Source organism: Netta rufina (assembly GCF_964035555.1).
Source record: "Netta rufina genome assembly, chromosome: 3".
Lineage (NCBI taxonomy): Eukaryota > Metazoa > Chordata > Aves > Anseriformes > Anatidae > Netta > Netta rufina.
In genome coordinates, this window is record NC_140125.1 from 2,900,775 (window position 1) to 2,916,801 (window position 16,027).

The window sequence follows — 16,027 nt, forward strand, 5'->3', positions numbered from 1 at the left end:
GTAGGGTGCATAGCATGTAAGCAAGCACAAGCTCAAGGGGGCAATCAGACTAATTGGCAAGGAAGTCTGGTGTAATTAAAGCAGAAGTAGGGATCGATAGCCCAGCATTGTATTATAACTGACAGGTAGGGCAAAGCTGGGCTCTGAAGGGTCTCAAAGGTGAAGAACAAGTAGTTTGTGCTACTGTTTGATGTAGTGGAGGAAGGAGAGCCAGTGGAGGCACTGAAAGCATGGTGAATGGTCTTGGGGCTTGTGTGCATGCTAAGCTGCAAGATGAGAGTGTCCTGCCTTGAGTTTTAGCAAAGGTGGCAAAGACATGGGCTGGAAGTGCCACTGGGTAAGGTGTGGTGGGTACATCTGGATCAGAGATGGGCTCCGTGTTACGGGGGGATGGGATGAGTGTCCAGCGAGAATGGAAAAAGCCTGGTGGAGGACCGATGGGGAGGCTCATACGAGGAAGGGACAGGTGTTGGTATCTGGTTTCTGGAGCTCTTGTTAAGCAGAATAATGAGAAACTAGGACATGCAGCACAAAAATGGATCAGAGTGGAGGGGCACGCCCAAGTTGCTTGTGCATGGTTGGCACCTCCTTGGGTTTGTAGGTACACCCCTGCTGCAGAATGGGTAGTGGTGTGAGCCATGGGTGGAGATGCAGGAGGAGTCCCTCATGTCAGGGAAGGAACAAGCAGAAGGGCCACTGCTGGGTGAGAGCTGGAGGGATCAGGATAGCTAGCAGAGGACCCCTCTTCTTCTATCCTTTGCTTGTTTGCTCCAGAGAGATACAGAGGTTGCAGGTCTGTTACCTGTCACTTCTCTGACATTAAAACCATGATGGTACCAACCTAGATGTTCATCTCCCTCTTGGAATGCAGTGAGCTCATCTTAGGAGCAAGCTGTGAACTTGCTGAAGCCAAGCCTGAGAGCATGCACAGGTGGGTTCTGAATACTTGCCCACAGCATTTTGTTAGCTGGGCACACCTTGCTTTATGCAAGACGTTGTTGAGGCAATGAGGATTGTCCCTCCCAAAGTAAACCCAGCTCTACACCCAGGCAAGACATGAGCATGTAATTTCAGCTGCTTGTGCGTTGTACTTTGAACAATGCATGAGGAGTCCTGAAAAATACACTTCTGTTAAGTGTTTTACTGCTGGAGTGAAAAACAATTTCAAGGAGTTCTGAAATGATTACATTGAAATAGATTATTTTTCTCTTTACTTTCTGAAAGTAATGTGCAAAGAAGCACAAATATTAATTTCTTTATGGCCAGTGGTTTCTCGCTGTGTGCTTGCAGCACTTGGTCTGCAGCACTGAGCTACTGGCAAGCTTGCATCTGGGAAATTCTCCATGATCAGGGCTTGTTTATAATGTCCTGGGGCAGGAGGGGAAGACTGAAATTATACACAGGTGTATAAAGGTTTTGTTGTGTCCCAATTCTAATTAGCAGTACAAAGTAGCCTTTTAAAGTGAGATTTTTACTTGAGTGTCATGTTCTTTAGAAAGTATGAAAATGAGCAATTGTACCATTCCAGTGAATAAATTTTACTCTATTTACTTTTTAAAAATCAATCTATCTGTACAGAACTGAAACAAGATGCACAGAGCAGAGAGGAAATAAAGGAAAGCATGGATAAAAGACTGAAATAGTGGGTTGTTTGGCTGCTAAGTCCTAAAGATCATAAGACTTGTGTTTCCCTAATGCAGCTTTCTATTTAAAAGGGAATGGTTGAAAAAGGTGTTATATTAAATAATATTAAAATAAATTAATATATATTCATATATTCAAGAGGAAGAAGAATAAAAATATCCAGTTTTCCTGATTAAGTAAATAAGAATTAAAGGATAAAAAGGAAAAGAAAATTAAGTTTGGCTTAAAGTTGATGTGATAGAATACAATTCTTAATGTCAATGTACTTTTTTTTGTGTAAAATGAGTTAAAACATGCAAAAGTTTCACAAAAAAAACCATCAGATAATTTAAGTGATTAAGGAGTCTTGTTTTCTATATTTTTAACTCATTTTTACCTAATCTTGAGCAAAATATCTTGAGGCACATCCTGTAACTGTAGTGGTTCCTCCTCTCTAAACTCTCTCATCGATCCAGCAGCATGGCTGTTGCATGTATCCTTTTCAAAATAACATGGGTGCTTGCTCAGAACGGCACATTATGAGGTCTGACTGTTGTTCAAAAAAAAAAAAAGTGAAAAATAAAGCTAACTGGAACAGAGGTAGAATCTAGGCATAGGTACATGTTTTTTCCTTTCCAGCATGACAAAAACCAAATGTGACATGGAGCCCCTCTGGGTTGAATGTGATGTGGGGTAAATGAGCCTTAAAGGGTCTTCTATGACAAGGGGCTTGTGGCTTCTGGCCCAGGAGCGAGGATTTCTCTGTCCGTCTGTCCAGCCATGGCAGTAGTGCCTGGCCCACTCAGTGTGTGCAACATGCAGCTTATGCAAAGACAACCGAGAGTAGCTCCAAGAGGAAAACGAAGTGAAAATATTGCTGTGTGCTTTTCTAAATGCTCATTTGAGTTTCACTGATTGCAGGGAATGTAGATGCGTTTATTATGTATTGTGCAGTGTGCAAAAATACCATCAGAATAACACCTCACTGGAAGCAGAGAATGTATGGCTTCAGACTGATTATTTTAAAAATTATATTTTGTGTTAACAGGTTGCGATATTGGTAATGATAGTTCCAGAAGAAAAGAAAGCCAAGAAATGTGTTCAGAAAGGAGTTCATCCAGTGAAAGAAGTGGTGACCTCTCAAGGTAAAGTTGTTAAATCCTTTAACGTTTGAAATGTTGCAGTAGAATGAGAGATGCTGGTAGAATGTGACTGAATTCCTGATTATTTTTATTTTTTTCATGTGATCTAGGGTTAAGGTTTGTATTTAGGTTTGTCTAATGAAACAACTTAAACTCTGGTACACCTTAGAAAATATTTGCACCAAAGCCAAGTATTGTTTTGCAGCTGTTGTTTTCTCATTTTAAGACTCAATTGACATCTCAGTGAACCACAAATTAGCGTGTACAGCTGCTCTCAGTAGGGCTACTCAGAGGCCAGACAATAGAAGTTGTCAGGAAAAGGGCAGACAGAAAACATAAAGTCTTCAAGAAATAAAGTGGTGGGTTTCTTCTTGATGTAGCTGAGATGTAAACTAGCTGTAACTGGATAACACTTCTCACAGTCTATAGATTTCCTCCTCCCTCTCCCCCCCTCCTCCCCCCCCGGTTATTTTTGGGATATTTACAATATATGTCTTGCTTTCTGACTGAGTAGGTTTAATGGCCTTTTGTTTACCTAAAGAATGCAGTTTGTTTCTTTTTTTTTTTTTTTATTCTTAGCAAAACCAAACAAAAAACACTTCTGTGCTTTTTAATGTGGCACTTCGCTATTGGTCCCTGAGCACTTCTGTTAGATGTTCCCTGTATTCTTCATTGGCATGTAATGGTAATCAAACAGCAACAATCAAATTAGTGGTCAAGCAGCAGCAGCGGAAAATAGGATATAACACAGCCATCTCATGAAATATTGGCTTGGCTTTAGATTCTTATCTGCTCTTATTAGAACAGCCCAGCAAGCGGGTTCTGCTGTTGTGTGGCTCCTTGGCTGAAGATGGCCATTAATAACACTCAGGAAAAGACTTTAAAGCATCCTGATAAATTTTTAACTCATTCTCCTGATAAGACATTGATATCTTTCTGTAGCTTCTTTGTATTGTTATTGATGAGACCAGTTTTGTTATAGAAGACTATTCTGACTTTGCAAGTTTTGTTCTATATTTTCTGTTAAAAACCATAATCTTCCTGCAATTCTTCAGTACGGTAAATAAAGACAAGCTGTAATAGTATATTGATTATTGATGAAGGACATTCATGCTTTTGTTTAGGACTAATTCTCATGATTCAAGCTTTTCTTTTTAAATACTTTCTGGAACTTAGTTTTGCTTGAAAGTGATGCACCGAATAATACCAAATGTTATGAAATTCGAGGGTACTCCTGTAGATGAATTTTAAATGTTAAATTTTAGTCATTCACTGAAGCCCAGCACAGCAGGAAGAGAAGGATTGGGCCTTGGGGAACTTGCTTACAGGATCACTATTAAATACCTATGTTTAAATAGTACATTTTTAATTATTTGTATTTAAGTTTCCAAGCTTTTTTTTCTTAACCTTTTGGTACTGCTTTGCTTGCTAATAATGTTTGACAGCTTCTGTGTTTTTCAGATGCTGTTCATAAGACACTTTTTTTAGTGGTTTTTTTTTTTTTTTTTAATTCTTATTTGTAATGGATTTAAAAATCACTCTGCCCTATTATTTTATGCCTCTCATTGCTGGGAAGCAAGAGCACTTGAGGCACTGATACGTTGTGGTGTTGCTTTAAAAATAATCATGCAACAGCTTATTTTGTTTCCAGAATGCCTCAGAAATAATGCACCCTTTTAAACATGAAGTTTATTAATAAACTCTTGCTTTTGGACACTTGACATTGGATTTACTGAGAGCCAGTGAAGCAAAAGTAGTAAAGCAGGCAAAATGGAAAATGCAGCTTGCTGCTTGTTTGCGGTCAGGACGCAGTGAAATTTCTTGGCCGCTTACGTTTAAGCGCTCCACTTACTGCAGTCACTTCTTGTGCTTTATTGCTTTTACAAGTGGTCTCGAAACCCACTACTTGAGAATAAACATAACTGTGTAGTACTGCTGTGGTACTTTTTATAAATTCTTCTTTGCTCTGTTTTGTCACTGAGCTGATGAGTGACCTCGAAAAAGACCCTGCTGGACCTAAATAAAAAAAAAAATGGCTTCCTCTGATGTCCTAGAGACAATAATTATGATGTGCCAGTTAAGCCCAAACTACAGCTGAGGGATTTTACTTTAAAGCAGAGGCTTGGGCGCAAAAATGCATTTATAGCTCTTTGTCTGGCACCTCATTATGTGTGGGCCTGATTCATTAAGTAATTGGTTTGCAGTTGTTTACATGAGTATTAAGGCTTTCTATTCAGCAGCCTTTGAGAGATACATTGTGCAAATGTTGCATGTTATGAATGCAGAATGAGGGGAAGGGGACCAGTCCTATTGGCTAAACACTGCACTCTGTTGAAAAGCAAGAGAAAGAGATTGGGTGCTGCTTTGCATAGCAATGACTTTCTTAATAAGCTTTACAGATTAATACACACAAGCTATAAAAGATGCAAAGAGATACTCTTAGCACATTTATACATGCTCATTTCACTATTATGGTACTGGAGATGGGAAGAATTGAGTTCTTTCATATTCGGTTTTTCAGTGCATGTCTTCAGTGCATGAGACTTAATAGAATCTGATGTTTATTGTATTATAAATCATGGGGAAGTAGGCAGATCTGCAACAGTTTATTATTAAAGATTCTTTCAATGTAAATCTTTTTCTACCATTGTATTTCCTACAGCAAAATCATTTTGTGGTTGAGTGGGGATGAAAGGCATAATGTACGAAGGAGTGAGTCTTAATAGGAAGCTGCTCTCTGAGTAAAGACCACTTGTTCCCTTTTGTTTGGAGGTGCATGCCAGAGCTTCCTCTTCTCCTGCAAATATTGTCCGCTTCTACCTTAGGTATCAAACTGTTTTTTTCCAGGATTTGTTTACTTTACCGAAAGAATATCTAACTGCCCGGAGATACAACTTTTAGTTTGAAGTTGAGGTTTTGCAAGAGAAAAGAGCGTACTAAATTATATAATTACTTGGGGGAAAAGGCATCGTAAGTCAGGACTGAATCGCCCCCAAAAGAGCGGGCAGAAGACGATGTGTGTGGCATTTTGTAGCCCTGTAGCAATAGATCCAGCCAGAGGAGGTCACTAGCTTTCTAGATAATTCTGTATTTTAATGCAAGCAGTTTATTTTTCTTTCACTTGTTTACTCTGTCTCATTTCAAAATAATCTGAAGATTAAGTATGTATTATAGACTGAGAACCAGATAAAAATTCTAATTTGTCAGGAAATAAACATCATGTAAAGTATTTTAAACTTTGATTAATCTGTTTTCTGGAAGTAATCCAACCTGGTCTCTGGAGGCTGTTTTTTAGTCAAAAGCTACCTCTAACAAACACAGATTTAATGATAGGTAAATAAAAGTTTGCAGATTATAATTCATCCTTTTAATTATTCTCAGAGGAGATATTTAATAATAAACTAGCTATAACTAATAGGGCACTTCCCTTGCTGTGTCACGATGTATGGCAGCAGGTTGACCATCAGAGGGCACTCAGACTTTGCTGAAGTACGAGCTCTCAAATTCACTTTTGCATCTTCTACCTCTAATAAATAAATTAAACCTTGATGATGATTAATGAACTTGTGAGGGGAAAGATGTCTATTTTGGCTGGAGCTTTGACCAGAGATATCAGAGGTTTGGGGGTTTTCAGGATGTGCATTTACTAGGAACTTCAAAAACAATGAAATAGGGATTCAGAGCATCGGAGGAGCCCTGGGAATGCAGGGGCAGCGTGGGATGATGCAGACCGTTTCCTGAATCCTTAGAGATGTGTGTGCGTAAATGAGTCCATATCTGATGGTTTTATCCTTCTGCAGCACTTCTAATTGTCAAGCCACTTCCTTAAGAGGTTGGTTGTAAACTCAGGTGTGTTTTCTGACATTACAGATGTTCCTGAAAATTCTGTATGTATCGCATGTTTTCTAAATCCTAGAAGCCGAATGCTGTGGAAACAGTGATGCTGTAGTGGTGATGCTTCAGGAATATTAGTGAGGAACGGTTTGCAGGGAGAGGCAACAATATGTATCTGTGTGCATTACATTTGTATGAAGGAGGAAATAACGTTTAGTTTGTTACTTCTGCAGCAAAGCCCTGTGTCTTTCCAAGATAGTTTCATGGGACCTGCAATAGAGTAAGTCCTTAGACGGTTACAGATTTTGGTCTCAGTTTCTCTAGGCAAGAATATTTTTTTCCTTCAAAGTGGGATACCGAAGTAGGGAATGACCTTAAATGTAACTTGATAGAGATATTTGTATCCTAAAATAAGGGAGTCATATTTGCAGTATAATTACTGAAATTCATTATTACTCTTTCAATTTTTCAGAAAATGTAGGGGGGAGGATGATGAGTAGACTTGTTAGTTTATTCCCAACCCTATAAATTCAGTATGTTTCTGTGATGCCCAATTTCTAGCAAACTGTCAGCAGAAAATGATAGTGCCGTCAGGCTCCTCCAGCAGCTTGCAGGAAAGCTGCATTTATCACACAGGGGCACACCGCACTGAGGCTTTGTCACATCAGAAGCACTGGCACTGAGTAGCCTGGCTTGATATTATTAAAAGGCTTTTAGATGTTTTCAGAACATGATTTTTACAGGTAGATCTGCAGCTTTGCATCCCCACATAGCATAGGGGAAAAGCTCTGTCACCTCTTACAATGAGGGTTATTAAGCCTACCTTGTGAAAAATAAATGCTCTTTTTGTGTTCTGCAGCGTGTTGCTTCAGCGCTGCTTTCACACAGCAGAGGCACACAGACCTGTAAACCTCTGACAATGTCAGCCAGAGTATCAGTGTTCCTGAAACCTCCATGCTTTTCATTTTGTTTTTCTGATGAAACTTGGTGTTTGGGTGTTTCTTTTGTGACGTGTTGGATGTGTTTTTTTTTTTTGTTTTTTTTTTTTGTGGCACTTGAGTGTCATTTTCTCTTGATACCGAAAGAGTAGTTCAACAAGTGCTTTAACAAAAAAGATACCAAGGCTACAGTGAACGTTTTCTGTTGTTTTTCAGTGAGATGCATCTAACTTGGCTTTTTTTTTTTTTGTCTGGTGTTTTCCTCTTAATGTTGTTTTCTTTATGGAAGGAAAAATATTTTCTTGGAGCTTTTTCATTTCTTACTGTTGCAGTATCTTCAGCACAAAAAAGTCTATTTCATCAGAGTAAAGGATGGATTAAAAGGCCCTTTGAAGTTAAACTGGTTTGGGTTTTTTCTTTGTTAGAGCCTGGGTTGAGTTTGCCATTATTTTAGGAAAGAAGCAAATGTGTAAATGGATATCGAAGGGTCACTACGGGGGATTAGTCGAGGCAGGGAAACTGGCCTTTCTGCATTTATGCTCCTAAAATTTCTCCTCGGAGGTCTGTGTGGTTATTGTGTGCTCAGTACAGCAGATGATAACGGTCATGATTGAAATTTTCTGACTTCTCAGTATGGACATTTTGCAATGTAGAGTTTTTCTTGCATCTTGTCAGCTTTGACTACCACTTCAGACATAATTCAAGAATTCTGTTCCCTGTTACAAAACTGTCTTGCAGTATTTTTCAGGTTTGGTTTGGAAGAGTAGCTGTTTCTGAATTGGCCTTTCTAACTTCCTGGTTCCATTTTCTGTATCTCCCCAAGCACTTCTCTATATGCCAACAGCTTTTGTGCCAGACCTTTTCCTAGTGTTTTTATATACTCCCTGTTCTGTCACACCAAAGCCCAGCTGCTGATGTGCAGCCCTAAACCTCTGTGCTATTTTGGTAGTGAATTCTGCTCTAGGACATAAGTTTGCCCTGGGAGGATGAACCCTAACAAACTGAAGTTTTTTGGTAGAATTTGGGCATCTATTTTCCCCCTTCTTCCATCATATTTGGCCACTTTCTTCAGGGAAAGCTGGGGGAAAAGGAGGGAAGGTTTCCAGGTCCTCCTATGGCTATGGTGGTCCTTGTCCACCTACAACTTTTGAGACATTGCCTTTCAGGCAGATCTGGAACACCGCATAGTGCTTTGAGCTGTGCAAGAGGGACTGAGCTCCCTGAGAGCTGGGTGGTCTTCCTCTGGTCGTCCCGTGTCCAAGCTGTATGTGATGGTCCATGGCTCTGCAGAGGCTCTGGGTCCACATGAGCAGCCCCCTCATGTCTGATCTTGGCTTGAACCAAGGAGAAAAGTGGAGCAAAAGGTCGCTTCCAGGCTGAATAGTAAAAGCCCATACATCTCCCTTCCTGACAATGGAAGGCGAAGCAGTAAGCAGTGTAAACAGTCACTGTCAGCTGCATGATCTTGTTTTAATGAAATACTTGAAGATAAAATGGCTCTTGTGCAGTCTGCCACAGAAGTCACCTCTCAATTTGCAACTCAGCAACAAGTGGCTTCCTACTCTGTGCCCAGGGGAAGAACGATGCAGCTGCCAGAGCTGCATCCTCTTGAGCACATGTTATGGGCCGAGCCTGGGATATATTGAGCACCTCCAGGGAAATGCTGAGGGTCAGAAAATCTCACCAAAGTGAGCAAGAGCTAAGGGTGTTTGGTGTACTGCGGGATTCAAACCGTAGTATCTGCCTTAAAATACTTGTTGAATGTACTGTCAAGTGAATGAATTGGAAGTGGGAGTGTAATACAGGTTAGGATCTGACTGAATAAAACCAAAGGGGGTTTGGAGGGCATGCTAACAAAATGTCAGGTAGTCTTTAAGGCTAACACATTTTAAAGTTATTTATTTAAATAATATGTAACTAGTTATGTCACACTGCTACTTAACTAGTATTGTTACTTGTTGCTAGTACTTTAATGTTGGTTTGGTATCTTGGCTGAACTTTGGGTATGTTTAATATTCTACTTTGGGGAATTTTTGTATCCCTTGAAAGATTTGTGCTAATGACATTCACAGCTCGTAGAAAAGGAATATGATGTAACTAGCATGAAGGGAAGAGTTGCTGTAACATAGGTAGCTGTAATGTGCTGAAAGTTCCCCCTGCTTTAAGTTTAGCTTTCCAGTTGTAATCACAAGTTCTTACTGATTACAGTGGTATAAGACAAGCAGTGAATTATCTTTTTTTTTTTTTTTTTTGTATCTCCTTCACAAATACCTCCCTGGCAGTAGTGTTTGAATACTTTTAAGTACCTGCTTCAAGTACTTATGTGTTAGCTGCCATGTCTTTAAATGAAATGCAGCAAATTTGTTTGAAATTTTGACAGCTGATTGGAAACTGAGTTCTATTCTAACTGTAGCAACCACTTCAAATTGCAGCTTGACATTTGCTTATATTTTACTGGTTCACGCAGTAATGTCACAAATATCTCCTATTTGATCTTCCTTATTAAAATCAGCTGAGGCTTTATTTTTAGAGCTTATTGCAGGATTGTTAATATAACAGTTAATTCTCCTACATCATTGCCCCTATGAGATTATTTCACAGCACCAACACAATACACATGCTACACACAAAAGATCAAAATGATTCCAGCTTGTTTGAGAGATTCAAAAGGGCCTGTGATGCTCTAGACACAAGAGCAGTCATTTAACAGAACAGACTTGTAACTGCATATACATCAAGGTAGATCAAAGGCAGCTGGGAGATTGCACATTTACATAGGGACACGGATGATGCTATGGGAACTCAGTAGCTAACTTGGAGGAGTGCACTGACAGGAAGGGAAATGAGGAAGTTCAGTGACCATCAGTGGGGGGGTGCTTTTATTTTTGTTTGGATTTTTTCTTTATTTTCTTTGTGTATCTGAAAGACTGCAAGAGATAGATGAAGCTCTGATCCTTTGTACCCTTAATTCACTACTAGTGTAAATCAGCAGTGCTAGCAAGGAATGATTCCAAATCACTCTCCTTGAACATCTGGACCAATGTCCCTGTTGCATGATAATTTTTCCACCTTTTATAAAGTAAAAAAAAAAAAGTGAAGAAAAACCCTAGGAGTTTTTATTAAAAAAAAGTTACAGAAGTTGCTGATGTTTCTTTAATGTCATAGCTTAGAAAAAAAGTCACCTTATATTTTAATTTTGTGGCATTGTGGTAAATATTTAAAATCTTTCTATTTTTCCAGGACTGGAATCAGGAAAGGATTTGTAACTGCTATAAAATCCAAAGGTAAGAAACAAATGTTATGCTATTTAAAATCAATATCTTTTTTAGTGTATTTTTTCTTAGGGATTTTCTACAACAAACGTTATTAAGGAGCTGGGAAAACGGTGAATTTCCCTCTGTCGGTACAGGCAAATAGCTGACATAAGAAATCCTGGACCACAGAGGATGCATTTCATAGTGCATATGTTTTGGAAGCAGTACTAATCTTTGTGCTTCAGGGTTTAAATTAAATAGTAACACATAGCAGGCAGTGAAGAAAAAATCTGACTGTTTCTTGATCTTCCCCTTTGAAATACTGGGTGTAGGAACAGGTGGGCAGCAGCATGTTTGTTTACAAGCTTACTGTAGTCATGTGCAGACACCCTCATGTACCTACCTGTGTCTGGAACAATTTTTTTTTCCACGAGCAAGCAATCTTTCCTTTAAAAAAAGGTCTGGGCCCTGTGTGTTTTCATTCTACTTGATTTTACTCTTAACCACCATAACCACTGGTGTCTGAAGTCAACTCTAATCGAGCCTTCTGTAAGCAAAGGCAGCACTGGGACCTATGAGCTCTTTGCTTGGACGTCAGCAATCCTGAACTGTACAGAACATATTTCAGAAGAGTAGGATCTGCACTGGCTTAAGGATGGCTGTGTTGCTGCTGTTCATGTGCCTCTGGCACATCTGTCACCCGTGTACTTCTCTGCTGGGAGCTTTCTTTTTTTTTTTTTTTTTTTTTTTTTTTTGGAGCCTTTTGACATGTCTGTTCTCTTCCCACATGTGCAGCCTGCATCACTCTGCTGTTCATGGCAGGCCTGGGCAGAGCGCAGGCCTGCGGGCCAGGGGGCCAGGGATATAGGATGAAAGATGCAGCTGCTGCATTTGTAGATAAGGTGTTTATATAGCTTGTGCCATCAAAAGCACAAAGTATGTGAACAGTACTTCAGTCAAATATGAGCTGCAATTTCTGTATGAGGCTTGACAGCTTTCCTCTCTTGCTGCTGCCTGAATCCGTATTTGGGTCTTGCCTCATTTGGGGCATCACCGCTATTGTGCTACTGTTGGAGAAACAACCACCCTCTGACAAGGTCAGGAACAGGCAGACAGTGTAGCTCTGGAAGTAACTGTAGGCTTGACATGCTGGCTTGTGGCCACTTTCTGCAGTGGGTTACAAGGGGGAAAGATGAGTTCTTTCCCCCTTGTAACCCACTGTAGAGAGGGAATTCATTGGGGCAGGGAAGGGAGAAGTGTGGGTTCAGGTGCCCATGTCCCTCCCCTTCCCCTGCACTGCCCCAGGGCACTGTGAGTCCAAGGTGGAAAGGAGCACTTGTGCTTGTGAATTCTATATTGACTTGTGCTTGCATTTTCCCCAAGTCCTTTAGCCTATTTTTATTGCTGTCCTGGGACTACTTTTAAATTCAAACGCTGTCTCAAAGGTTTCAGAGTCCAGTGTTGTTGCTGATCAGCAGCAGTCCTTGGTGGCCCTTTTGTGGTGAAGAAACTACTTTTGCTGGAGAGAAAAGGATATGTTTTGTTTTGTTTTTTTTTGTTATGGTTTTGTTTCCTTTCTCTTTTAAATCAAGGGAAATGGAAAAATTAACAGTTACTGCACGATTGAGCTGGCAGCCTTCACACATGAATCATCTCATCAGGCCTTCATCCTGAAGAGCTTTGTGTACTTCCCCATGTGTCAGGCTTCTGTTTTTTTTTCCTTCCATGGGTCAAATTAATTTACATATTGAGGAATCTCTCAGGCACTTCAAATTTAAATGTGATTCTGTTTCTGTGAAATTGCTTGCTAATTACCAGATCTATTTGTTAAAGCCGTCCAGGTCTTTGAAGTCATTTTTGCCTGAATTTGATCCTGTCACAAAGTGGCGTTTTTCTATTTGTGACATCATTTTCATTTTTATGCCAACTCTGTGATGTCATGGTCTGACTGTGACTTCACTTCAGGGTCAAGTAGAGGGAGAAATTAGAACATGATAGACAAAGCTGTAATTCATGCAGCAGATGGTCAAGTAAATTGCTTGGAGTGGAAATGTTCCCTTAAACTACCTTGAGGAACAATGAAGTGAGACTTGTAAATGAGTGCACTGTTTCTGCACAGCAGCTCGATTAAGAGACCACAACTTGTTGACAACACACTGTATCCAAAGTGCACACCTAGGCTTGGCAGTGTTTTGAAACACTGACCTTTTTTACAAACCTTGGTGTCTGGCTACCTCAAAAGAGCTGTAAAATTATGTCTGTGGTGATATAAACATGGAAAAGATTTTATAATTTTTTTTTCTTCACTCTCAGCTTTCTGGGGCATATCTGATGTCAGCAGCTCGGAGAGTGAGGCTGCTTTGCATCCACAAGTTCACAGCACAGAAGCAGATGAATTTGACTTCTATGATTGAGATTCCACCTCTGGCTTTTAGGAAAGAAATCAACATCTTGGACAAGGTCGGAGTGCTGCTATGGTGAAAGTGCACCTCATCACTTTGTATTTGAAGAAAATTTTAAATGCAAAATAAATATTATATATAGCCTCCTTGTATGTGTGTTTTCTCTTAACTAATAAGTTGAAGGAAAGGAAATCTGAAGGAAATCCTGACCCATAAGATTGAGCCCACTTGTGACGTCTTTGTTCTTGGGGACCAAATGAAGATGTGTCCACTGGCCCTGAGATGGTTACATAGTGCTAGTCCCTGAGTGTTTCACCTCAGAGGGTTGCGGCTGTCTTTAAAACAACTTCCTTGAGGAGGGAGCTGGGTCCATCTGTATGGTACCCCATTTCTTTCTGCTCCTGGAGCTGGCTGTCTGCAGGTCCTGCCCAGTGCCAGCAGACAAGGCCAAGGATGCAGCTGTATTGTGGGTAATCCTGCGTGACAGAGATGAATAGCTTGTCACGAGTGAGGTGTCTGTCAGTAACGATCTGGAAATCATACCCATTAAGTCAAAAAACAAACTGGCTGCTAGCTTGACAGAATTAAACTTACTCTGAGGGTGGTCCCAGCTACTGGAAGTATGAAACGTGTCGTTGGGCAATATTGCTGCGTGGTGATGGCCATCTTTTGGGCAGTGATGACATCATGTTGAGTGTGTGTATTTCTCTGTGAATGTTTTCTGTCAGCTGTGAACTTGGGTCAAATTCAAATCAAAATCTAGAAGAGGCATTGACAAATGGAGAGGCAAATCTGTTTGTTCCTTGTCACAAATGATCCAAATGTATTTCTCTGTGTTTCTCAAGAAAACTGTGCCTGGACAGTAGTATTTCATGGCTACATCAGCCTTCTCTTTTTGCTGGAAGCTTTTTAGGCCACCACTGCTTGGTAGCAATACTACTGCTGACCAGCTTGGTGGCTGCTTTTGTTGCACTGTGAATGCGAAGACTATCCTCTTCTGATGCATATATGTATTCTAATATTTTGACTACAGATCTAAATGTGGTTTTGAAAAAATAAAGGCATTCTGGGTATGCATACATATGCTACTCAAGGCTGCCTGGCATGTTTGATCTTTATCTTCTGCAACAGATCAAGAAGAAGAAATGCATAAAATGTACATTTCTAATTCAGCACATTTTGGAACAGAACAGCATTTACATGTGGCGATCCTCAGTGATTTTCTGCTTTTAGTTGCTTTGTAAAATCCATGCTGGCATTGCTGTATGGACATCACAGTAATTGGATGACTCTAGGAGCTTCATGCATTTTTAATTTTCTTCTTTTAATTCCTTTTATCTAAAATTAAGTTCATTAAATATGAGATTTTCTTTCGAAGGGAGAAACCAGGGGACATATTAAAAAAATAATCTGTTCATAATTATGATAAGTTCAAAAGCAAAAAACAGCACCCCAATTAAACTCTGCAGCAAAGCGGTACTGCATCTTTGAATACAGGCACCAATCTTTGGTTCTAGTCCATCAAAAACAAATTTAAAATGGTAACAATATTCTGTGTAATAAAAAGAACATGTAGTCTGAGCCATGCTTGAAAATATGGAATACAGACTTGCAGAAGGCTTAAAACAGAAAAAAGGGTTAGCATAGCTGTCTGTTGGCTTGCTTCATCTCATAGGTCCCGAGTTTGAAGTTGGCAATGGTGTGGTGTTGATTATTTCAACAACTGGAAAATCAGCTGCTGGTGAGGATGGAGCAGGGTGAGTGTGTGACCAGGGCTCTTGTAGTATGAGACAGCTGCGTGCAGTGGTCATGTGGATCCCAGCCAGTGATACAGGTCTGCCTAGGTCAGAGCTGTTTGCTCTGTTTCCCAGGCAGGAGGAAGAGGAGCGCTTAGCTGGGGTGACCCTGGGACAGAGGCGACTTCACCAGAGGATTTTGTGTCCTCTTCCACTGTGCTGGAGTTCCTGTACCCATCAGATTGCAGGTAACTTTGGATTAAGGCTCCTGTGATCTGCCCTTCAAAGGCTGATGGCCAAGAGATGGTAGGTTAGAGGAGGAGAAGAGGAGCTGGCAGCACCTGGGGACCACAGGAGGTCTTCTGCTTCCTGAGGCAACAATTCCCATGGGACAAGTGATGGTGTAGGATGGGCTATGCTGGGCTGCTGGAGAGGGTGAGTGGCAAAGCTTCCCACTCCTTCCTCATAACTGTGGCCAGCCTCAGTCCATTCCTAGCGTCAAAGCCTCAGCAGGACAAAAACACGTTGCGGGACTGTCATGCAAATTTTCAGCAATACTCAAGAAAGAATTCTGCAATATAGGGGCAGTACAACCAGAAGTGTTAACACTGTCATGCTACTGCTCTTGGTGGACCACCAGGTAGGTTTAGGAACTTCTCCTCAGCCTTCTGGCAGTAAGCTAGAAGCTTATTTTCCTTTTTGTAGGTTCAGTATCACCCAGGAGAGTTGCAGCATAACAAATGTCTGAACCCATCATGGTAGGGCTGGTGCCTGCTTTATTGCTCCTTGGTTCTTTTTTTCTGATCAGCTGTGGTAATTCATTCCTGATGGTTCTAGCCATTTGCTAAATATAAGCTCAGCGGTGTGCCACGCCACAGACAGGCTATTGCTACATGACTTCCAGTGAATGTCAGACCGAAGTTCAGTTGGAAAAAGTCTCTCTAGCAGGCTGCATTGCAAAGTAACACTGCATCAAATCTGCACTGCCTTTGTAGTTTTAAGCTCTTTGAATGATTCTGGGTTGTTGATGTCAGCCCACTTTAAATCTCCTTGCATGATACAAGGCACCCATCACTAGTCTCTGGTGCTTTCCATTCC

The 16,027-nt window shown here is 40.5% G+C and overlaps 1 protein-coding gene across 1 annotated transcript in view; it reads left to right on the forward strand.

The window, feature by feature from the left end:
• The window catches only part of KIZ (kizuna centrosomal protein), a 48,521-nt gene extending 35,308 nt beyond the window's left edge, over positions 1-13,213 (forward strand). The window contains exons 11-13 of the mRNA XM_084283382.1: positions 2,672-2,768; positions 10,778-10,821; positions 13,105-13,213. Coding sequence (XP_084139508.1) covers positions 2,672-2,768; positions 10,778-10,821; positions 13,105-13,205 — 242 coding nt within the window. The 3' untranslated portion in view covers positions 13,206-13,213. The remainder of the gene's footprint in view (positions 1-2,671; positions 2,769-10,777; positions 10,822-13,104) is intronic.
• Positions 13,214-16,027: the final 2,814 nt, after the last annotated feature.